We start from the raw sequence: 26,496 nt of genomic DNA on the forward strand, positions 1-26,496 counted from the left end.
ACCATGTCATATGCTTTGCAATTATCCATTATTGATGTTGCATCCTCAAAAAAATCAAGCAAGTTAGTTAGACACGATCTCCCTTTCCTAAAACCATGTTGACTGTCTCCCAGGACCCTGTTACCATATAGGTAATTTTCCATTTTGGATCTTATTATAGTTTCCATAAGTTTGCATATAATAGAAGTCAGGCTTACTGGTCTGTAGTTACCTGGTTCAGTTTTGTTTCCCTTTTTGTGGATCGGTATTACGTTTGCAATTTTCCAGTCTGTTGGTACCACCCCTGTGTCAAGAGACTGCTGCATGATCTTGGTTAGCGGTTTGTAAATTACTTCTTTCATTTCTTTGAGTACTACTGGGAGGATCTCATCCGGCCCAGGGGATTTGTTTATTTTAAGAGCTCCTAGTCCCTTTAACACTTCTGCCTCAGTTATGCTAAAGTTATTTAAAACTGGATAGGAACTGGATGACATGTGGGGCATGTTGTCAGTATCTTCCTTTGTAAAAACTTGTGAAAAGTAATCATTTAATATATTTGCTATTTTTTTTTTCTTCATCTACGATTTTGCCATTTGTATCTCTTAAACATTTAATCTCCTCTTTGAATGTTCTCTTGCTGTTGTAATATTGGAAAAACATTTTGGAATTGGTTTTAGCTCCCTTAGCAATGTTCATTTCTATTTCTCTCTTGGCCTTTCTAACTTCCTTTTTGACTTGCGTTTGCAGTTCTGTGTACTCTTTCTGCGTACTTTCTTTTTGGTCCTTTTTTAATGCTCTGTAAAGTGCCTTTTTTCGCTGAATATTTTTTTTTATTGATCTATTAAACCATTTTGGCAATTTAGTTTTACATTTAGATTTGTCTACTTTAGGGATGTAATTGTTTTGCGCCTCTAGTACTACATTTTTGAAGAACAACCATCCTTCTTCTGTGGGTGTTTTCTCTATTTTACTCCAATCTACTTCTGTTAGTCTCTGTTTCATACCTTCATAGTTTGCTTTTCTAAAATTGTAAACCTTAGCTTTAGTCGTTACTTTTGGGGTTTTAAAAAACACTTCAAATGAGACCATGTTGTGGTCTGAGTTTGCCAGTGGTTCTCTGACCTCTGTTTTAGTTATTCTGTCTTCGTTATTTGAAAAGACTAAATCAAGGCATGCCTCCCCTCTAGTCGGTGCCTTGAGAAATTGTGTTAGGAAGCAGTCATTTGTCATTTCCACCATTTCAATTTCATCCTTCGTGCTACCCACCGGGTTTTCCCATTTTATATGGGGGAAGTTGAAATCCACCATTAGTATGGCTTCTCCTTTGCTACATGCATTTCTAATGTCATTGTATAACTTTTTGCTCACCATCTGAATCTGGCGGTCTATAGCATGCTCCTATTATTATGCCCTTTGAATTTTTGTCCGTTATTCTGACCCATATTGATTCGGCTTTATTTTCTTTGTCCAGGTTTAACACCTGGGCTTCAAGACTGTTTCTTATGTATAGCTCTACCCCTCCTCCTCTTCTGTCCTGCCTGTCTTTCCTATTCAGTGTATACCCACAAATATTATATTCGTCCCCATCACTCTCAGACAACCACATTTCAGTAACACCTATCACATCATAGTTACCTGTTAGTGCAGTAGCTTCAAGTTCTAGAATTTTGTTTCTGATACTTCTAGCATTTAGATAAATACATTTAATGGTTGTCTTACCTGAGTTGTTGTTCTTGTTTTGATGCGGTCTCCCTTCTGTTTTTTTGTTGATTTCTCCCCCCTTCCTTTCTAGTTTAAATGCTTCTGAACCTGCTCGAGGATTTTTTCTCCAAGTAGACTGGTTCCCTTATTATTTAAGTGCAGTCCATCCCGTCTATACAGATAGTCCTTATTGTAGAATGTGGTCCAATGATCAAGATAGGTGAAGCCTTCCTGTGTGCATCACGTCTTCAGCCATGCGTTTAGATTAATTATTTCCAGCTGTCCATATGGTCCTTTGCAAGGTGCCGGTAGTATACCAGAAAATACCACAGTTTTGGTTTTCTCTTTTAATTTCCTTCCTAGCTCTCTGAATTTGTTTTGCATCAGAGAGACCTGTACCATAAATATTTTCTCAAAAAGGAATGCAATTTCTAGACTGTGAGTGTACAAACAAATAAGATCACTGATGTACCAAAATATGCAAGTGTGAATGTATTTTTCTTTGTATTTTCTAGCAATCCTGAGGGCGGGGCTAGCCCACACAGAGCCCTGCAGTTCACTCATTTCCAGTTTGATAGCAGAGGTATCCTCAGGCAGATGAGGGTGTTTGTTGGATCAGTATTTATGAAAAGGCCCTTGCTAAATGAGTTCATGTGGTTTGTTTTTGTGTTATTGGGCTGCTTTGAATTTCATAGTAGAATACGGGAGGGTTGGTACCAAACTCCATTGGTGATTGGGCTGTGATATCCATCAAAAGGGGATGAACTCTGTAGAGGAAAGATTCTGGAACCAGATGGGGAGCTCAGAGGGTGGTAATGAATGTAGAATGTGCTGAAGTGTATCATCACTGACTTTCCTGCATTATGCAGCATGCTCCTAGAGAGCAGGAAATCAGGCCTGTGCTCTTCGTGTTTTAAACAGTCTTGAGGGCCTGTGGTCGGGGGGAGGCACACTATGGTGGGTTATCCAAAAAGCACCGTTCTTTGCCTCCTCCTTTTTGTTATTCTTTTTTGCACACTACATAGCGGTGCCGGACCCCATTCTGTGATAATATACAATGGTTTTAAAGGCTTCGATTTTCAGATTGAATAAAGAGAAATGAATACAAAATAAATTCATGTAACTATAAAAATGATAAACAGCGTCATCATATTACTGTGATATTGTTTACCAATCAGCCGCACTTCTATTTTGAAATACTTGGCATTATTACGGTAGACTATGTAGATGTAAGCGCCCCTGTGATTGCTTCATACATTATTATGATCTGTATTTACCTTGGCTTCCTCTGGATATTAGGTTGGAGGATGGCTCTATGGTGCTTATCGTTTTAAAATAGATTTTGTGTGTCTTATATATCTTGCTCCAATTTAAGGAATACTTTGCCTGATAATATTAAAGCTGCAAGCTTCCTACCAACATTTAAAACGTAGCTTTTATCTTTATTAAGATTCTCTGTTTGTTATTGGTACCATAAATCCAATTTACTTTCCAATTTACCATAGGATTTGGGGATTTTTTAATATGGTAATCTATGCTATGGTCAATTTTGTAAGGGAATGGCAATTTAATAATGTAATCTAATATGTAGATTGGGGCTGTATTAAAGAGGAAATCAGAGAGAAGATGAGGCAACGCCAGCAATCAGATTCAAGGAAACACGATCAAGGATTACCATCCCATTGGAACAGAAGGTGTTTATTAGCATGCTTACTACTCTGACTTAATTTCACAACACTTTTTAGACATACATCTATTTCCACCTGGAAACAGTGCTGTAAAAACTGTTACAGGCGCGCTAGTAAATAAAGATTACAATGAGGGTCCTCAGAGCAAGTTTTCTGAGACATCTTGTATTCAGCACAATTTCCATGTATTGTGGACAAAGACGTTATAAAATCACATAAGTTCAAGATCACTAGTACACTACCTGATATTTTAATTAGTAATTGTAGGAGATGGGAAGCAGCTGTTCCGTGTCACACTAAATTCTGAGCTGAGAAAGCTAAGCTGTTAATTGCGAAGAGAAAGCGACTTGCTAAGGTGATGTTAGCTGTATAAAATGGTTTCCTTGACGGAATTTCTTCTTGTTTCCTGACTGCTGTCAAAAAAAAGTGCTTCTAAAAAGCAAGTGTTTTAAACTGCGTAATGTGAAGTAAGTATCTGTGTCTTTCCCTGAGACTTTTTTCAATTTCTTGTTTTTCAACACAATATTTAACTGTCTCTCATTGCTCTATGTCTTTTAGAAGCTTACAAACAAACCTTGTATAGCACATTACAAGACCAGATACAGTACAGTATGCATTGATGAAATGCATGTTTGCAATTGGAGCTGACTAAAATCCAATCAATACTACATGAAAATACATCTAGGATGATACTGTTTGGGGGTACAGAACAATTACAATGGCCTGTGTTTTACTGGCGAGATATCATTGAAATTATATTTGTAATCCCTGAACTGTCCCCTGCAGCCTCAATATTTCCGAGTTACCAGAATAGGTTTTCAGCACAACAGCATCATCTAGTGAGTACATGTTTATTTTTTTAAACTGAATAATAAAGGTTTGCAGCAAATGTGTTAATATACAAAAATACTGAATGATTTACTCTAGAGAAGTGTTTTTTTGTTGTTGTTGTTGTTTTGTATTTGTCAAAGCAGTATTGGAACTGTAGTATTTGGTACAGTAGTTACCTGAAATTCAGTTTTATGTTCCAAAAATAAAAATGAACCAGATGTTATCATGCATGTTCATATTTTTTTTTTAATTTTACAGGAAAGAGTCATTTGTGACTGGTTCATGTGTATTTCACCTGAAAGCATCTTGCGCTTACATTTTTTTAATTGCTGCTCTAAGTTTGACAGATGCCTTCACATACTCCCAGATTCTGAAACTTTAATTAGCTTGTCTACAGTATGTCTGGACCAAGTTTCATCATTATTGATTAAGCACTTCTTTAGCCATGTGTAAAAACATAATGTGACATATCAGAAACAGACCAACAGTGTGTGTCCATATACCCTCAATAGCTTGTGCTGAAAAATGTCCTTTGCAAGTCCAATCACATCACATGGAATAGTAACTATTGTATATCTGAATGTAATGTATAGATACAGTAGAGACGTATTATTTAATGATGTTACAATGTACAGTAAATTCACTATTCCAAAGGCTGTTTAGTTATAACAACTGGGAATACTGAGGAAATGCAAGTTTTGCCTACATATTGCAATATAATCTACTATTTCAAAATATGAGAACCAAGAACCAGAGATGAAACTGGTCATTCAACAGTAGAGTTCTTAATAGCCAGATAATAATTGTATTTAAAACACATATATGGGTTTATGGTCTGGTCTCACATGCTGTATATCTTTAAACTATTTAAGCAAAATAAATGTTATTACAATGTTTAACACAACCCTAATACAAATAGGTCAGAAATCCAGTATACAGTACTGCACATCAGTATATGTTTTACTGTCAAGGTGAGAAGGATGTTAGAATTAGAATTATAGCACAATGTAATTAATCCTTTTTGAGATGACTGTCTCAGAATTAAAATGACTTTAATAGCAACATTTAATGTATAGAATCTTTTGAGGCACATATTCATGTTCAGAAATATCCATGCACTATAGAATACTATAAATAATTATATATTACTAATATCATTTTTACTCCATATTAATTCAAGGAAAAATCATTTGTACTTCAAACATTTACCTTACTGGTTGTATATGCACTTTTTAGGTTGTATTTTGTTGGGTTATCAGTTTTATATTGTTGATGCAGATCTGACCATGGCAGCTTACCATGGTGGTCATAACAGGTAGTGACAGTATAGCCCTTATGGATATGTCTTCATTAAACTGAAAATCAAATCCATTTTAATTCAGCCGAGATATAAATGTGTCATTATTTTTATGAACAAACTAGCAATTATAAAACATGTACATTTTTTCTCCATAACATTCTTTTTTTTTCTTCTAATGTCATGAGGTATTGTTTCCAAAATAAAGCATAAATGAAAAAGACTAACAACCCGTTCATCCTTTAAAGGGGTAAACCGAAAAAGTGCGTCATTTTTATACGAATAAAGTTGTCACGTCTATAAAAGAGAAAAAAGAAAACTGAATCACCAATATTGACCATTTCAAAAAACATATTTAAAATATCTTAATCACAACAACCTAAATTACACTTCCCACCAATTGACAAAGACTGCACAGTTGCTGGTGATTGACCAGTGATGCAGAAGACCTGAGATTCCCCAAAGCAGAGACTGACCCACATCTTATAGAAGGCCATGTAACAACATGCACATCAAATATCAAGTTGTGAGTGCAGTAGGGCCAAGATTACTAGACCTGAGGCCCTTTCTACCCTAAGAAGTGTCTGTTCATCAATCAAACGTTAACACTGTCAATATTGAGGATGTCATGGCTATTTACTTTGACACTAAGCAAAACAAAGTAGCTGCTGGGAATGCCATCCACAAATCAGTGTCATCATGCTTTAGGCACAGCATATTTAAGAAGCTGAAGAAGGGGTTTTGCCCGAAACATCCTTCAAGTAAAAGATTTTTTATATAGACTTTGTGTACATTTTTTAAAAACCTTTTATTTCATATGCCTTCAATTTTGTACACTGCAGATATATATATATATATATATATATATATATATATATATATATATATATATATATATATATATTTTAGTGCTAACGTGCTACTTTTAATAAACACAAGCAGAAATAAACAAAACAAACACCTAGCTCTTTCTTGAGCTCTAACTACTACACGCAGGAACCTCACTAACACAGGACAGCTAAGCCGTTTACCTGTAACACACACTGACCAAACAGAACACACAAAAAAGGCTTTTTCACACTACTTTTTTGTTTCAGTTGAAATCACCATCAACCTGGCTCCTCACACACCAGCAGCCCTGAACAGACTGGCTGCTTTCTTTAAATTCCCTGCACCTGGCTCTAATTTACAATGACAGCCAGGTGCAGGGGATAGTTAACAATTAAACAATTACCAACTCAACAGAAGTAACTTTAAACAAAACGTACATTTCCACCTGTTTTAGATGGGAAGAATCTGTCCCTCTCCCTGCTACTTTACTATATATATATATATATATATATATATATATATATATATATATATATATATATATATATATATATGTTTTATATTGTTGATGCAGATCTGACCATGGCAGCTTACCATGGTGGTCATAACAGGTAGTGACAGTATAGCCCTTATGGATATGTCTTCATGAAACTGAAAATCAAATCCATTTTAATTCAGCCGAGATATAAATGTGTCATTTATATCTCGGCTGAATTTACTCTTTTTGCTAATAACACAATTTGTAATAATCTAGATCCTGGAACAATCATTTTGCCATCAGGCTTGCAAAATCTACCTGGACCAAAACGAGATAAACCAACAATATTAATTTCATCAGAAGGTGTTTGAAGGAAAATATTATTCCAAGAGGTTTCAGAATCAATTTCAACCCCAACCGTGACAACATAAGATATTACAGGTCAGTGCAATCTACAAATATAGTAAGCAAATTGTGAAGAAAACAATAAAATGCTACCAAGAAAAAGTACTAAAACTATATCAAGAATTGACTGAGTTTAGAACATCTTAAAAAAATTCTCTTAGCAACAATATCAACATGTATTACAATGCACGTTGCCTTATTCATGAACTTAATGCTTATATTTATGATTTTATGACGATTACCAAAAGTAAGAAATGGTCTGCACTGAAAAATATAAAGCAGCTTACACTTTCTAACTCTGATCAGAATATCACAGCTAGAACACAACTAAAGAAAGTAGTTACGATTCCTGAAAGTTTGCCACTCACCAGTGCTGAACAATCAGTTTTGTCCAAGGGACTAAGATTTGTACCAACAAAAAAGTAGCTGGTGAATTCACAACCATCAATGATATGCAACATTTTTTCTGACGTCTGCGTCTACATGCCCACTTCACAGAAACTGATCCTCCCACCTCATCTACTCCCCTTACCAGTTCCATGCATTCCGATATTTTTCATCAATACAAGCAAACTAAATTAACTTGGACACCCCCTTCAGGTGAATTTCAAGCACTAGATTTTTTCATCAACAAATGTGAAAGAGAAATTCAACAAATACATTTTAACCAACCTATGAAACAGCATAACTTATTTAAAGAGGAACACATTGCACTGCGAAACATACAAAACCGAGTAATAAAACCTGCTGTCTGGAGTAAATACCTCTATACAAATGAAGCCCAACAACAACTTTCCTACACTAATTTCTACACTAAGAACTGCAAAGGTCTCACTCACTGTTTACTGTAATTTCCACTATTAATGATGCTATCTCAAACAATTTGTTACCCACATCTTCAAGCAATCTAATAGTGGAAAACCTCATTTGCAGTTGTTTTTACTTACTTCCAAAAATCCACAAACCAAACAATCCAGGCCTCCCAATTGTATCAGCCTGTTCCTGCCCAACATAACTGATCTCCAAAATTCTTGATGAAATCTTCAAACCCCTTGTTGAATCACTTCCTTCCTATGTTAAAAACTCTACACTTTTTCTAAAACAATTGGATAATTTCAAAGAACAGCACCCTTGTGATAATATTATTCTTTTTATAATAGACATTAAAAGCCTGTACACGGTTATACCAAATAATGAAAGGTTAATTGCAATAAAACACTTTCTTGAGGAACGGATAGTGAAAGAACCTCCAACAGATATCATTCTAAGACTGGCTGAACTCGTGCTCACATTGAATTGTTTTTCCTTTGACAGTAATTTTTACACTCAAGTAAGGGGTGTTAGCATGGGAACTAAAATGGGACCATCATATGCTTACCTTTTTGTGGGATCGGTTGAAAACAAATTTTTACAGCAATACAATGGAAAAACACCTAAACTATATCTTAGGTACATTGACGATATCAGTTCATTCAGTCAGTAATAAATTTCCACCCAGAACTGGATTTCACATGGAATACATCAGAAACGGGCAATAGTATATCTTTCTTAGACATTTCCATCGCTGTTTTGAATTCCACCATTAACACCACTGTGTACTACAAACCAACTGATTCACTTTCATATCTGCAGTATGACTCCTCACACCCTAAGGCTTGCCGTGACTCGAAGCCCTATTCACAACTGTTAAGACTCAGACATATTTGCAGCATCAGTCAAGATGTTTTCACCAAAGGCGAGGAAATGTGTGTGTTTTTTGGAAATTGTGGCTTTCCGGACAAGATCATCATCACTAAAGCTAAATCCTGCATTTAAAATATAAATTTAAAAAATGTTTTATATAATAACAATATACAACACACAGATGATAGAATCCCCCTGGTCTTCACTTACCATCCTACCAACAGAAAGGTACAGACACTTGTACAAAGAAACTTTACAATTTTACAACAAGACCCATCTACAGCGCCTATTTTCAAGACTCCCCCCTTGATGTCATATCGAAGAGGCAGGAATATAAGACAGTATGTGGTACACAGTGCTATTCGTCCTTCTGGGGAACCTTTGAAAGGTACATATCCATATAATAGACCATGCTTTAATACCTGTAAATACATTAATTCTGAAACAGAGATTAGAGGCATTAAATCTTCATTCAACATTCATGAACATTTTACCTGTACCTCTAAAGGAATAGTCTACTGCATTATCTGCAAGAAATGCAACAGGTTGTATAGTGGGGAAACTAAAAGGCGTGTAGCAGACCGGTTTGTAGAACACTTAAGAAGCATTTGCATTAACACAACTGCATTTCCAGTAGCCAATCACTTCAACAGTGATGATCACACTGCTCGGAAACAAAAGGAATGAGAGTTTATCTTCAAACTGGGAACTTTGGAGCCTCTGGGAATGAACATTCTATTTTAATAATCATGACATCATTCACAGAATGTTTGTATATTTACAATTCTTGAACAACAACAAGTTTGCTGCACTGTGTTTACTTTTCTTTTAAACAACTGAAGAAGGGCTTTTGCCCGAAACATCCTGAAAATAAAATATTTTTTAATCATTTTAACTTTTTGTGTACATTTTTTAAAAACCTTTTCTTTCATATTCAGTGTGTATGTGTGTGTGTATATATATATATATATATATATATATATATATATATATAATATAGTGTGTGTCTGATAATATATATCACAGACTCGAAAAGGTTCATTTCTACCGGACACCCACCTCATAATCAAAAGATTATAGAATATAACAGGACACCACCTCTAAGTCTTTATCATCTGGAAAACACAAAAAGTCACAAGACCCCAATATCACAGCCATCTTCAGGTACAAGTCAAAGTGAAGGGAGCTGTTAGATTTTCCCCATAACACTAAAAATTGTCAGCTACACTGGCTTATAAGACACGTTTCTTATAAAATGTTATCGATATTCAGTACAAAAAAACGTTATTAAAAAATAGTTATGGTTTAAACTTTAAGCCACAAAAAATTCAGGACATTCCTTGCAAAAAAAAAAACAATTTAATTGACTTCAATGGTGCGGCTTGAACCACAAAAGCCAGGAAATGCTATGTCACCCATAGCCCAACCAACAGGGCTGGTGTTCAGTGAATTGCAGCCTAGCGTTCTGAAAAGCCTATTTCCAAATCAACCAATCAGAACAAAATAACATTGACGTTCTTCCATGTGATTGGCTTAATATTCTTTCAAACAGTTGAATGTGTGTGGCGCTATAATAACAACAACAATAATAAAAGACAACCAGATTTTTCCAAATGTTAACATTTCTGTTTTTGCTCCCCTGTCTCAGCTAAGCCTGCAGATGACATTCATAGTAAGCAGTTTCGGAGCCTTGGGTCTTCTGCCTTTTATGAAAATGATTTACAAGCTGATATCATTTATCACACATTCCCTGCACTGCTTTATTATTTATTCATGCAGTTGCACAGGCAACGAAATTCAGCATGAAGAATCCACCATGTTTGAGATTTATTGATTGCAATTGTAGATGGCTTGATGAGCTGTGATGTGCGCTTAAGGCCCGATTACTGTGATAGGCGCTCAGAGCCCGAGTGAATAACAAATTTGGCTGGAGGCCTGATCCATGGGTGTGCAAAGACTACCTACATAAGTCCGGCTGGAAAAGCATAAACAGTTACATGCATCCCAGTGCCACAGCTAGGAGGGGGATATGAGCCACCCCATACATTTCTTGCAGGGGGATATAGTGGAGGCGAGTGCATGTGCATACTGATGTCACAATTTACAATTTTACATATCTAGAGCATTGTTGTCCAATTGTAACAAAGCTTGCTAAGAACATTCTTTAGTTATATACTGTATCAGAATATATTGTAGAGAACCTCGGTTCCTGCAAGCACTGGCTTCTCACAGGTGGAGGTGGGATGTGAACCTGGGACCTCCCGCTCTGAAGCATAGCACCAATACCGCTGTACAGGAGCATATATCAGGCTTATGTCTTCATGTTAGACTGTGTCACCTACCAGCCCTGACCACAACCCCGGTGCACACTACACACTTCTCTGCCAGCCTCAACTGACCAGGCTACAGGCTTCCAAATGCATGCTGGGATACCTGCATCCACTTCTGACAACAAGGGGATGAACCCCCATTCCCACAGGCAGGGGCTTCTCACAGAAGGCGGTGGGATGCGAACCCGGAACCTCCCACTTTGAAGCATAGCGCCGATACCGCTGTACAAAAGAGCAGGGCTCCTTTGCAGGGGCATATATCTGGCTTATCTTTTCATGTTTTAGATTGTGTCACCTAGCAACCCTGTCCCCTACCCCTGTGCACACTACACTATGTTTAGTCAGTAACACTTTTAAACTGTATAGGAATATTATGTGGCTTCCAAGTAAGTTTACTTAAATGTTTTTTTTTTTTTTTTTTTATACCATCAGTTAATCAGCAGCTTCATAGACATTTGTACGCCATCAATGATATTTATATTAGAGTATCCCTGGTGAAAACCAATTATCCCAATGGTGGTTTCATATATATATATATATATATATATATATATATATATATATATATATATATATATATATATATATATATATATTTTTTTTGTTATCTAGCCAATAAGCTTTGTTGCCATTCACAGTTCAGCTTTTTTTTTTCTTTTTTTTTAAGTCTGATACCTGTGCAACACAACAGCCTTTCTGACATTTCCATCTGCCAGACTTTCTGACATTTTCATAAAATACTTTGACATTTACCACTGGCTCTAGGCAAGAAGCACTGGCTTATCATTAGGTTAGTCATCTCCTTTAAAATATGGTGACTGAATCCCTAAAGTATAGCCCCACATTACATACTGGTATGCTGAAAACATAATGTGAAGCAGACACCTTTCTAAAAATCCTGTCATAGATATGTGTTTTTTTTTATTATTATTATTATTCATCCTGCCGAAAGCAGCTGGAGACGTGACAGAGGTATAAATAATGTATTATTAAATTAGATAATGTACTCGACAAATGTCTTTATGAAAATGCCTTACAAGTCCTTGAAAGAAAGGCTTGCAAACAGAGATTTATTTAACCTAGCAGTAGATTATACTTAAAACTAAAGCACATATGCATTCTCGAGAAGCTGCAAAAACTGTATTGCTTTCTAACAGCATCAAATCAAATTCCACGAATTTAAGAGAACATGTACAGTATTTTATTATGTATTATTTGAAGCACCTTGCCCAAATACGTATTTTATGTAGATGCATATAGAAGTATACATGCCCTTTCAGTTGTTGAGAGCAGTCTACAGGCTAGATTGATTTTACATTTTAGAATAATAATGGTATCCTCAAGAACCTAAAAGAGATGGCAATTAACAAATAGCGATATATATTTTTTTAAATATTTTTTATTTTTTGGACCTTAGAAAAGCTAAATCGTTGACCTGATGCCTGAATACAGACATTTACATTGGTTTAAGACAAGACTTAAAAATCATGCCGGATTATTTTCAATACCGATTTTTGTCAGGACCCCACAATGTTGCCTATACTTTATGCCGGTATGCCGAGGTGCATGATTTTTAAATAAAAAATATACAATAAAAAATAGACAAATCTGTGTGTTTTCTTAAGTGTAGCATTGTTTACACCTGAATAGTTTACACTTCACTAGTGTTTGTTGTACTTTGATATGATATAATGCCTATTTTATATTTCATTCATAACATTGTGTTGTTGTTTTTTTTTTTTAAATATGAATCTGCAAGCATGCTGTATAACAACAACTTGAAAGCTGTCTTTAAAAAAAATACCTGTAGTATCCAATGCGGGTTCTAGAATGCTTGAGTGAACGTGTTTCTATACCACAATAAAATGACAATACCAATCAATTGGGCAGCATAGTGATTTTATTACAATTTTTTTTTCTTCTAATACCAACAGGCAGCGCATAAAATGTACATTTAATTCCCCCCACAAGGTGTAGTACTACATATCATATTTAAAAAGTACAAATACATTTAGAAAAACATCTGTAGGGAATCTACATCTGTAATCTGTAGAGACTGCAAGGTCACAGAATGTGAGATTTATGTGATTAACTTTGTTAGCTGCTTTGAATTGTTCTGGAGGGATTTGTGACCGTTCCTCAGATTACTTCAGGTAAATTGGGAGTTGCCTCTCGGAATCAACAGCGGCAGCTGTCTTTCCCACTGTGTCTGAAACTAAAACTGACTTACAACAAGGGAATAAGGCCTTTATTATTATTATTATTATTATTATTATTATTATTATTATTATTATTATTATAATATATAATAATAATAATAATAATAATAATAATAATAATAATAATAATAATAATAATAATAATAATAATATTTAAAAATCCTGGCATACAATCCAATAAAATGAGATTGCAGTTCTTGAAACTAAAAGCCCAAACAAGAACAGCTGTGCTGGGATACAAATACAGAAAGAAAAAGAAAAACCAAGTATGTATTATTTGAATCGTACATGTTGTCTTTGGTGTCTGAATGTCCTGGTATTTATTTTTTTTTATTAGTATTATTTTATTTTTTTTATTCACGAATGTTTAAATAAAAAGTACTAAAAACCTGTAGTCTCCAAGACAATACCATCACATGAACAATAAGTATGCCGTGCTTTTCAGCACACCAAAATGTATGGTAGTACAGTACTACACCACAGGTGGCGGCAGAAGTATTCACTGTGTAATGATTGGATAATCCAGGTACCACTATCATTCCAATTATGTTTTATACACGTTATTGACCAAGAGAGAAAAATGCATGTGTTACTCAAATAATATACATTATATAAATGCATATATGTTTTTGTAATTATCAGCTGAAATAAAACCGTATTCCACGTACATTACAGTCAACTTTCCAATGTAACAAAAGTAAATATGGTTCATCTAAAGGTTAACCCTTTCATAGCTTTTCATTATTTTCTTTGACTCTATTGTCAATACTCTACCTTACTCACTCTGTCATAAATTCATAACCAAACTGAATCTGACAAAATTAAATAAAACACCTTTGAGAGCGCTATAAAAAACACAAATGTTTAGTTCAACTTTGTTCACAATGCGCATGTCCATGGCAGGTTCAACTGTTGAGGGAGTTTGTGTTACTCGGAAGGTAAACTGCAGTACAGCAGGCAGCGTTCAGCACTACAGCCTGTAGTTTAGATTAACTGCGTACAAAACACTAGGAATTTCGCTGCGCTGATTTGGTATGTATTCTGTTCAGCCTTTTAAAACTTTGTAGTAGCGGTAATGTATTGCCTTACAGTTTTAAGCTAAACAAACACAGTAAAACATGCCTGTGCATTCATATAGACATCATTAATTGTATTTCGTTATTTGTAATTACGTAAATACTTTTACGTAAACTATCTTTTATTTAATTGGGCCCACAAGCATATTACTGATTGTTGCAAGTCGGTGTTTATATTAATACTTCTGTTGTGGAAGCAAAGACAGCGCGTGTCCTGGTTACCATGGCTGCAGGTCGCGGAAAGCTCTTCCGGAATTACAGGATTGGCTTGGAAAAGACGCAGAGTTGTAGAAAGCAATCTGTTGATACGTGCAGCCGGGCTCTCAACAAGGAAGACATGCCTTTACAAAGCTCTACTAAGGGATCAGAAACAACTAAAAGGTACCCTTTATTAGGGTTGGTAAGTGTAGACGTCTGCCTAACCACATCTATTCACTGGTGCCTTACACATACGAATATCTGGCATGCGTGTGTAAATCACTGTAGCCTGATTACCATAAGAACGTTGATATATATATATATATATATATATATATATATATATATATATATATATATATATATATATATATATATATATAAATATATATATATATAATTAGGCATTAACACAGCACAAGGCTACATTTTCTTTCAAGATTAGATAATCTTTTAAATTTGATGCTGTAGTTGGTTCATTGTTCATTGTAGTTCCAGATGACTGCATAATACTGAACCTAAACATAACCTGATCTTATTAAGTCTATCCTCTGTCAACATTAACGTGTCTAAGAATATTGTTTATTAAAAATCACATGTACGTTTTGTGTTTTTTAATTTTTATTTTCAGGCATCTAATGTCCAAAATGCCGAATTCACGGCAAAAATCTACACCCATTCAATATAGGATATCTATTGAACGAACATTGAGGAAGTCCGAAAATCTAATTGGGAGGCAAGTGATACTAATCATGAGCAGTTTCTCAAGTATTGTAAGTAAAGAGCATGTAAGATTGTAACCTGGTTTCTGTGCATTAGATATTTGGGTGGTAGAACCAACCTTGGCATAGTTTACCTGTTGCAAGGCTAGAATGACCTATGCATTGTAAAGGAATAGACAGTGCATGTTGTCATCAAAAGGTTCCAGACAAGAACCCCATACATAGAACATGGAAAACATCTGAAAAAGTTACATTCCAACCATCCAGTGAAGGCTACCAGCTTTTAATAATCACTACACAGCTTTAAAATTAAAACGTGTTAAAACGTGTTTTTTTTTATACCACAAAATTAATATGCTTTAAGTGCTAATTTATTTTACACTATGTTTTTTTTAATGTAAGGTAAAGCTTACAATAAGCTAAGTTAAGTAGACAAACATTACAAAAAAATCAGTGAGCTAACTATATTTCTGCTTGCAGTTGAAATAAAAAAACAAAGTGCGTATAAAAAATATATTAAAAAATGTACACTTTGGAACAAAACCAGGAGCCACTTTTCCTTTTCGCCTTGGTGCAATCTTAACAACAACAAAAAAAGAGCCAGAGTAAGCACACCAAGCACTGAATAATCAACTAGTACATGCCAGTGGTTAATATTATTAAGCATACATGTACTTACACTACAAAAAATAAACACTATTCCTACTTAAATAACCACAGGATTCCTAAAAATATTGTTGGAATGTTGTCATTGCTTTCCAATAGCTACACAATTCATATTGTTAAAAGTAATACACAGAACACAGATAATATACCAAGTAGCATTTAATTATTTCATGTCCACAGAAACACTTTCTCTTTACTGGAAAAGCATTGGTACAAGAAATAATTGTGCATTGTTACAAAATAAATCTCACCTGGTAGAGTAATAATTCTTCTGTGCTAAACAATAAACAAACCTTCAACCCCTCTGCCACAAAAACAGCAATTCTTACTTTACTGACAAAGGCTGTATCGTTGTTGGACATTAGAGCGTGTATTTGCTGGGATTGGTATGATTTAAACTTAACAAAATGCAAACTAAAAAAAAAAAAAAAAAAAAAAAAAAATGCTTCAGTGATATGGAGATAACAGGACTTAGCAATGCTTATTTTTTCTCAAAAAAATAAAAGATGACTAGGTAATGATGTTACTTCAGAAGCCTGTACTCTTTTTTTAACAGTGTTTTCTTGGCAGAATTAAAACAATGCAGTCTGTAGTACTGATTCGGTATGCATGTTTGCAAGGAAAACCTTTTCATCCAGCTATAATCCAGGATATGTACTGTGCGAACTAGTTGAAAATGAGTTGAGCCACACAGGAAATCCGTCCGCTTGTAGGTTTACCATGCAAGCTTTCTCTATTAGCCAAACCCTGTTTGCCCTTCCCATTGTTAATGTACCACATGATTTTACCTGGGTTGCACTGGTTAATGCTAAAGTGTTTTAATCCTACATGTTGAAATGTTCCATATTCCATTGTTGGCTCCATAAAAAAAAATACTATTATTATGAGAGGAATTATATAAGAATGTAGTAACATTCACCCAGGAATAATACAATTGAACAGGACTGTGGGGCACTGCAGCTTTGAAATGACTTTGCACACTGATTGTAAAGCCTGCATTGCTCCTAACCTTGAGCTTTTTTTCTTGTCTCTCTCAACAGCCTGCCAACTGAGCTCCTGTTGAAGATTTTATCCTATTTAGATGCTTCATCCCTGCTGTGTGTTGCCTGTGTTAACAACCAGTTTCATGAACTGGCTAATAGCAAGTAAGGATTGATGTCTACACTGTGCCGATATAGGAAAGATTTAGATATATACTGTGCATACATATATATGTATAGACATACAACATTAGGGGTGGGCAACAATATGAACATTGTATATCAATATGCACGTATTTTAATATCAATAATATATAAGTCTTTATTGCAGTATCAAATATATATGCATATATAGACGTTAGTAGATTTTTACATTTGAAAAACAATAACTTTTGGCTTATTGATGCTTTGAGTCACAATATCCATACAGAAAAACAAGGTCTTGTTATGTTGTTTTACTATTCCATCATCAACCAACTCAAAACTGAAATATTTCTATACTTCACTGTACACAGACTTTCCAGCCACTCTGGAAGTAATTTAATCTTCAGCAGCTCTGCGTGTACATGCAGACTCACGACACCTCTAAAAATATTAAGTACAATGTCACGCTAATTTTGCATTGTTTTCAGAAGTTTTGACGTTTTAATTTCTCATTTATAATACTGAAAGTTCACATAAAAATGCATTTATAGTAGCATTTGTAATGAACTGCTGACACATGTGCATATCTCAAAATAATGGTGCTAATGGTGCTTATGAAGTATGCAAATAGTGTTTGGTACCTAAACGCCAATCAATGGAATAAAATCCAATGGAACACTAATACTTTAGTGTGTGGTGTTTGCTTACGAGACTGACCGTGATTGGTAATCATAGGGTTTGTTGTATAGTAATATAAAATACACTTGATTATACTGCGTTTGTATTTTTAGCAGTATTAACAATAAAAAGTATGTCTTAAGCGTACTTAATTTTTTTTAAAAATGTATTCCGTGATATCGCAATAAGGATATTGTTATCGATATCTACCTTTTTCTAGCTACAAAGCCATGTGTAAAATAAAGTCCCTGCAGCTCTTCCAGTAAAGGCATTACATGTTGGGGTGCAGGGTAAGAACCAGGAGCTTGCTGGTCCGAGTCTTGGTCATGTTTTCTCAGTAGACATAATCGGACATAAAGTGTAAGAATACTCAACAAGGCCAAATTGTAGTTGTGTTAGAACTGACTGCTATGCCAGGTGTACAATCACCAGTACTGTTGTTTGGGCTGAGGCTGGAGGACTGTTCTAAAAGATGTCACCATGCGTCTAACTTATAAGCTAATTTTATAGCCAGCTGTTCCAAATCTGTTTTGGTTGAAAAAAAATATGTAAAGTGGGTTATGTGATCCTCTGTAACTTCTGAATAGCTGGTCCCAGAAAGCAAAAATATAATTATCAACAACAATGCACCACAGGTAACAAATAACAATTACATCCTAGACTCTGGGGGCATCATGAATTGTTATAGAATGACCCTGAATATTAATGTTTTGCAGTACTCTGTGGTACAATGTGTACTTAACTGAAACCGTTGTGGGCAAAATATGGAAAGCCAAAGTAGTTGATGATACTGCTAAAGGCATGCGTGCTACATCAATACAAGAAAAGCCAGATGGGTACTGGAGAAGAGAGTACTTCAGGAAAATAGTATGGAAAGGCAAGAAGAGATGGAAGGACCAACTGAAGACCATCAGCCCTTTTACAGGCTTACCAAGCAACACTGAGAAAGTGTTAAGGTAAGTAACAGGGTTTTTATATATATATATTAGTACAAATGAGTACTGCACAATACAAAAACATCTGATTTTAAGTGCTAATGTATCAGCACAATTATCTATTCAATGTGATCTGATATCCACTCCACTCAAGTGAGTAGATGGAAATCGGCTTTTGTTTTACACAGTACCCTATATTATATTATTTAGAATGTATAGTTAAATAAGAATAATTAAACAGTACAACACATGTTAATGTAATGTAATTTCCATCTGATCCAAATACACTTTGATAACTTTACCAGTTTAATAAAATATTAAATATTATATATTTAATAAGTGTATGCATCATATAAAAAGAGATTTCTTTGTTAATATTCATTTCATACTTCCAGGGGACTCCAGGTAGCATGGGAGATCACTGTAACTGATCGAAAAGGTATCGACACTACAATTGAACAGTCTAACGCCTGTTTTTCTGACACAGCTCTAACTGTATATTGGAACAGTACAAATTGGCCATGTTTCAAAAAGATAAAAATGCTGCAGATACATGGAGTAGTACGAGCTCCAGTTGATTGTCCTACACCAAACAGGTATGTGTCCTCATTTATTAGAAACAGTCTAACAAACATGCCTTTTTATCAAGAATACACACACACACACACATACTGTAAACTGTCACACATTCAAAAATTCTGAACTATACCCTACGAGAAATTAGACTAAATTTGCTACACTCGAGGCCCTTTTTTAACTTTGTCACACAATAAACTAAGAAATGCTTCTGCTATGACATGCAACATTTGAATGGAATCTACAAGCTCCACTGTAGATCAGGGGAAACAAATATATAATAAAGAAAGGAAAAAAGGGGGCTCCCCTAGTTTTCTAATTATATGTATCTTTTATTTTAAGGTTTTTTTTTTGTTTTGTTTTTTTCTAATAACATGCCTCTGTAAAGTGGGGCTTATGTGCTGGTTTGGGCAGTGCAGTGCACCAAAATAATGAGAAATAAAAAGTAAATCACTAGCATTTCAGTTCAGTAAAAACAGAATCTTGTGGAATATTGCACTATAGTTATGTACCCTGTGATGATGTTCTCTTTTTTTGGAAGGCCTGGTTGGCGATCACTGCTTGTAAAGTATGATTTAAGTGGCAGTGAACCCCCTACAATCCTTGGCTCTGACAAGCTTGTAAAGTTGCTGCACTTACATCCAGGACTTGTTGTGGGGATTTGGCGAGTATGTTTTCTTCAGTTTTCAATATCTGCATCAATAATTATTTACATTGTGGCTTATTATAAGTGTGCTTTCAGTGATGTAATTGAGAAAGCACAATCACATAAAGTTTAAAAACTGGAAAATAAAATTAGTGGGTGAAATAAAGGCAATTTAAGGAGCTAGTTGTAGGAAACAATTCTAGGCAATTTTCATAATTGCTCATTTAAAAATAATATTGGCACATAATTATAATTAAAGTGTTGTTCTACTAAAACAATAAATACAACTGTTAGCAGAGAGATTTCTAAATCTAGCGTAACTAGCTGTAGCCATTACTGTAGCAGCTATAGACCAGTTTGTAGTGCTGGCATTTTAAAGCAATATGGTCTGTTAGAATCGAGTGATCATTTTAAACAAAGTCCCGTTATCTTTCATATACAGGATCCATCAAGATATAGGAATGTTTATATTATAATTCAGTAGTCTAGGTTGTGCTCTGACTTGCAGCCACACAACACATTCTTCCAGGTGGCAAGCACTCCTGTTCTGGGTCAATCTCCCTAGCGCTTCTGTCTTTAATGTGGCCTGACTGATGATGAATGTTAATTTAAATATGATTTTATCTGTAAACATAAAAACCAGGACATGATGGTATGCAGTGCCAAAATGTTAAAACTTATATGCATACTTAGTACATCAGTAGTGCTACAGTAGAAACATTGTTTGAAATTGAGTTCATTTTTTAATAAGTTCATAGAATTTTTCCCTGCAGAAATAAATTTTAGCATTGAATGTGAAACCTGTCTTGGTCATTACCATTGCAGAAATGATTGTTTAATGTGAAAAGAACACACTTCCCACCCAGTTATTCTGCATTGGAGGTAAATGGATAACCAGTGGTCCCTCAGAGAAGAGCTTTCCTCTTCTAGAAGATCACTTGCCAATAAGAGTGCTCCCTCAGACTATGCGATTGCAAATTGGTATTTGATCTAATATAAAGTTGTTTTTTATCATTAAAATGGTAACTATTAAAGGAAACTTTCCCTTTCAGGGACAATGGTCAGTAGCTTTCATTATAGCAAGCCTTCATTTTCACAAGCTGGTTGAAAGAAGTATCCTTGGATCATCAGTCTGGTATGATTTATCTGTTGTGTCCAAGATAAAATAATAACCACTGACAAACTTCCAATCAAATAAGTTATTCATATATAGTATATATATATATATATATATATAGATATATATATATATATATATATATATATATATATATATTTTAGGCTATAATTAAACCCAAGTAACATTGTAGACAACAGGTCTGAACTTGATATTGTTGCATGAGTTGCCATATTTTATTAAACATTGTAGTTTAAACTTATTTATTTTGGCAATAAAATTATTTCTATTTTGTTTTCAAAATAACTTGTTGAACCAAAGCTGAGATGCATTTGTCTGAATAAGTGTATACAAGTAATGCAGTTTTTATTTTGTTTTTAAAGCCCCTATGCTGTACCAACTGACAAACCTCTGATGGATGACATTGACCCTGAGTATGGTCTCCATGGATACAAACTTCACATTTCCCTTCATAATGCAGGGAATATCTTCATGTCTGGACAATTTGCTCAGTTGTTTTGCAAGAAAGGTATGAGCACATTTATTTTTAAAGAAGCAATGTATTGCACTGCTATGACTGTAAGTACACATTTAGAGCTATCAATAACATGAATAATAAGAACCACTATGATTTACCTTCACAGGTTATATTACAGATTACTCTGTATACCCCCTCATGTGTTTTAATATTATTATTTATTTTCTCAGTTTATGAAAAGGGGATGTAAAGACATGTGTTTCCTTTAGTGTAGTATTAAGGGTTACAAACTGTCAGTAGAGGGTGCTATTGTAGTTCTGTAGTGAGCTGAAAGAAACGCAGTTTTCATTCACAAAGAATGTGAAAAACGGAAACAGTAAAACCTTAAATTGGAACCATGTGCTCATAAATTTATCGTTCTTTGGATAATTATATTACTGTAAAATTGTTCCTAAGACCTGCCCAATCATGAAACCTCCTAAAAACCCTTTACCTTGAAATATAGAACATTGTACTGACAACGGTATTGTAAATAACAGGACAGATTACAAGGCGGTTGTTTGGCTAACAGAGTGTACTGTAAAACCAAAGTTAGAATAATCAACATGTTACTGTAATATACATTTTCAGTTTACTATTTTCATAAGTAATAAAGTTTCATCCAAAGTAATTACTGACTTGTATGTCTAGTAATAAGATGAAAACAACAGTGGAAAAGTGTTCGACTTAAATGTTAACTGATATATTTGATTACAAGCTACAATGGCTTGATAACAGTTCAATTAGTCATTTTACGAAAGTGTTTTATAAAAAGTGAAAATATCACACTATACGTATTACACTATAGAAATCAGGATCCTGTTTTACTTTTATCCTTTCGTTTGCAGAGTATATCCGCAATGAGTCGGTACGACTGATGGTAATCAGCAGGCATGACATGTCGCAGCATATACCTATCTCTGGAAAAATTGGCACAGCCTGGAATGCTGACATTTTAAGAGGAGTTGTAGAGGTAGCTACAGTACTGTAGTATAAAAAGTTGTATAATACAAGTGTGTATTTTTTATATTTTTAACAAAGCTTTAATGTATTATTGTCCTTTTAATATCATTTTAGAGAACCATTTTAACACTTTTAACATTTGTACATAACCAATAAGTACTTTATATGTTAAATTAACTGAAGTGCCATTTGGATAATAATTATACACTTATTTAATTATATACAAATATTAAAATACTGTGTATTGTAAATGTAATGATCTAGGGACCTCTTCTTATTTTTGTTGAGTTAAATTAATATAAAAGTCTTTAAATAAATTTGATCCAAAAGAATCATACTAATAATGCCAAACAAATCTTTACCCTATAAATAGTTTCATTTCTTATTACTTCAGAGGATTCGATTTGTAGACTGAATCAAATTTATAAGCAAGTGGTTTTACAGAACCCTGTGGTAAAATTAGGTAGCCTGAGATAAGTGCTAATGAGACTGTATAAAACCAGCCATACATGTATTCATCTCTTACGTTCATGCAGTATTTACTGTGAATCTGAACCAGTCACTTTGGGCACAATTCTGTACAATTACACACTGATACAGACAATTGTGTTGAACTGAAAAACGTCTGCCATCTTTTACACTGCACAGTGCAGATTCGATGATGATGTTCTCTGTGTGTAGTAATAGTTTCAAATGCCATAATACATGATCATGATTATAACCACCTATATTGTGTGTGTGTGTGTGTGTGTGTGTGTGTGTGTGTGTGTGTGTGTGTGTGTGTGTGTGTGTGTGTGTGGTTTTTTTTTTTCTTCCATAGAGCTGTTGTATGATGAGTTTGACAGTTTTGGATGAGGTCCAGAATCCATTCTGGTGTGTCAGCACACCTGTAAGCATGCAGTTGTCTACAGAAGCATCCACATCTTATGACTACATGGGGGAGAATTACCATATCAAATATAATGATTCAGAAGGCTGTGTTTTCATGGAACTTGTGTGGTTAGAGGAGCATGAGCAGTTCTTTCTTACCAGTCTTGTGCTGTATATTACCACAGAAAAGGTGAATAAGCACTTTAGAACAAAATACTGAATACTGAGTCTTCTTTTTATTTTTGTTTTGTTTTGAGGATGAAGATATTCATGAAACTAAAGAGTATTAGAATACAAGTAGAGGACTTTCAATGAACAATTTTCAAGAAATGAAAGTGATAGACTGTGGATGTACATTTATAACAGTAATAAGATTAAGTCTTCATTGTGTTTAACTGTGAAGCATACATACTGCAGATTTTGAAAACAAGTATTTTTTATGTTGAAAATACATTTTTTATTAAAGTTGAGAAGTTGTTGATTTACATTGTGCAACAATTATATATATATTTGAAATGGGTTAATAAGTTACAGTTTAGTTTGTGACTTTAAAAACTATTGTCTAGCTGTCCTGTACTCCTCCTATAAAAATATTTGACAGCAGTTTTGCATTTCATCTTACTTGATGGTATCATTTTTTTTTAAAGGTACAGAGCAGGTAACATAAAAATGATGCTTAAAAATAAAATAAGTTCAAAAGTATTTTTTTTTTTTTTTTTCTTGTCTATTAAGAATCATACAGCTATTGGTTCCTATTGCTGAAAAACTGTTGTCTAACTGACCTTTACTGGTTTATTGCTAATGTGATGAGATGACTAGGATGTTAAAGCGTAATGATCTAGGAACCCTATTATTCAGCATTGCCTCTAGGGATCTAATTCTTTATATCTCCCTATGAAAAATGACTAGGTAAAAAAAAACTGCATCAAGCCCTGCTACACAGTGTCAGATGGATTGTGAAGGTCACAGTGGTTGAGTTGCACTCGTTTAAACACTTTGAGACAGTCTTCACAACTGCTGCACTCTCCTCCGCTGGGACACTGTGATTAACAGCACAGTCATAAGGGTACTGCCGTTAAGGAACACCATCAATATAATATGTTGCTGTAGCAGCATATGGAGTACTTAACCTTCAGGCATGCTAGTATCTGCCCACAATCTACTTACGGTTTCACTCACGGCACCAGTGACAGCAGTGTTTCATCTTAAGATTATTGTGAAAAGTTTATTGAGACCCATGTTTATTATTTTTTTACATTCGGTCTTGATAATTCCAAGGTTATACTGATGTTCCAGTTTCACCCGATCTCACCTTTTAAAAATGCAAAACTTACACTTGAAATGTAATTCCGTACATTATTAAATGACTTGAAAATGATAACAGAAATTCAGAAATTTAGGTTATTTTTGTAAAGCAATATTATTTTGTCATAGACTCATTCAGTCCTTAAATGTTTACTGAAACAGTTCCTCTGAGTAATGCAATTGCCACCTACTATTTACTATGAAAGCAGTTTATAAATAAAATTAACCGGAAGTGCACCTTGACAGATGGTGACTGGTTTATATTTAAAGCAGTTCGTGGTCAAAGTCATTGGGGCTTTCCTAGTCCATGTAAACTTAAAAACACTTAATTCATTAAACTATGAAATGCAGTTTAAAGTAAACCCTTTTTGCAGAACTATACTGTGAAATATGTATTTGTAATATGACAATGGTAAAGAGCTAGGGAGCCCAGCCAGTCATTACATGACGACATATTGCCGGTGCACTGACGTGTATCACATGATGGAAACGCACTAAAAGGTACCTACATGCATGCTACAAAATATTCTGACATTGTGAAGTTTGAAATTCTTACCCTAAAGGCACAGGCTCATTGGCTCTTAATCCAGCATTGCAGTTTAATTATACTGAAGAATGATCAAGCCCATTCTGTTTTTAAGAGTGCAGACACCTTTGTGCTAACAATGAATCAATATACCAGCTGGATTGGGAATAAGACCGGTTTTATTTACAAAAGTTCGGTAATTAGGTGGTTGCCCTTTTGAAGCAATAACATGAAGGACCAATATGTAGGTTTTGCTGTAAAGGAAGAAATCATAATATGAATGATGAACCTGCTTTGATAATAAAACCTGGAGCGATTTGTCATGCTGCATTGTAAAGATTCAAGTCAGCAGGAGAACATTACCATAAGCCAATATGTTGGCATGAATAGTGCTTCCTCAGCATATCTGTTGGCTCACTTTGTCCTAAAAGGAGTTCTTTAACATTACAATATTTTACTATTTTTTTTTTTTTTTTTTTTTTTTTTTATTTTGTATGGTTTCTGAATATGTATTCTCCTTTTTTTTATTATTATTATTTTTTTTTTTTTTAGAAACAAGGAATTGAAAGTTAGCAGTAAGTCAATCTTACTCTTTACGCACGTTCCTTCATTGTGCAAGGAAAATGTGGATGCATGGAGGAGACAATTAGGTAGAAACTGTGATAACCATTTCCTAACCCAAAATTTGCGATGTGATTATAGAAGATCAGGATGTATATTTCTTTCTCAGTGAGATGATTTTTCCATTTGTCCCTGGAATTTGACACATTTTGACCCATGACCAAACTGGCACTGGCCTACCGCCTGTAGATGTTCCACGCTTGGAATGCACATCACTAAAATCTTGAAAAATACAAGATGATGACAGTATCATGACATCATTAATCTGGAAAAAATAACATTCCACTCAGGCTGCCAAGCACAGTTATAAACATAGCCCATGTCTTTTATTAATTAACTGTACTTGTTCATTGCAAAAAAAGTTAATTAAGGCCATAACACAATAAATTGTTTTCTTTTTAAAATATTGACACAAGGAATACAAGATTCTGTAAATGTTTTTTTTTTGCACCAGGCCTGTTTCATAACAAACTGTTTCATAATCATTGATATTCCCTTCTGTGTGAGATATTAT

At 34.5% G+C, this 26,496-nt stretch overlaps 1 protein-coding gene across 3 annotated transcripts; it reads left to right on the forward strand.

Moving 5' to 3' along the window:
- The first annotated feature begins 14,388 nt into the window (after positions 1 to 14,388).
- Positions 14,389 to 25,620, forward strand: fbxo15 (F-box protein 15). 3 transcript variants are annotated; one of them, XM_041244443.1, is made up of 11 exons: positions 14,389 to 14,474; positions 14,716 to 14,899; positions 15,348 to 15,452; positions 17,145 to 17,249; positions 18,623 to 18,862; positions 19,237 to 19,437; positions 19,959 to 20,085; positions 21,116 to 21,198; positions 21,564 to 21,709; positions 22,546 to 22,670; positions 23,481 to 25,620. In XM_041244443.1, the coding sequence occupies exons 2-11, from the start codon at positions 14,742 to 14,744 to the stop codon at positions 23,748 to 23,750; spliced, it is 1,560 nt and encodes a 519-aa protein (XP_041100377.1). In that variant the 5' UTR covers positions 14,389 to 14,474; positions 14,716 to 14,741; the 3' UTR covers positions 23,751 to 25,620. The 3 variants fall into 3 exon arrangements, with proteins under 3 accessions (XP_041100377.1, XP_041100379.1, XP_041100378.1); XM_041244445.1 differs by having other exon boundaries at positions 14,752 to 14,918; XM_041244444.1 differs by having other exon boundaries at positions 14,752 to 14,899.
- Positions 25,621 to 26,496: the final 876 nt, after the last annotated feature.

This window comes from Polyodon spathula, chromosome 3, assembly GCF_017654505.1.
Source record: "Polyodon spathula isolate WHYD16114869_AA chromosome 3, ASM1765450v1, whole genome shotgun sequence".
NCBI classification, from domain to species: domain Eukaryota; kingdom Metazoa; phylum Chordata; class Actinopteri; order Acipenseriformes; family Polyodontidae; genus Polyodon; species Polyodon spathula.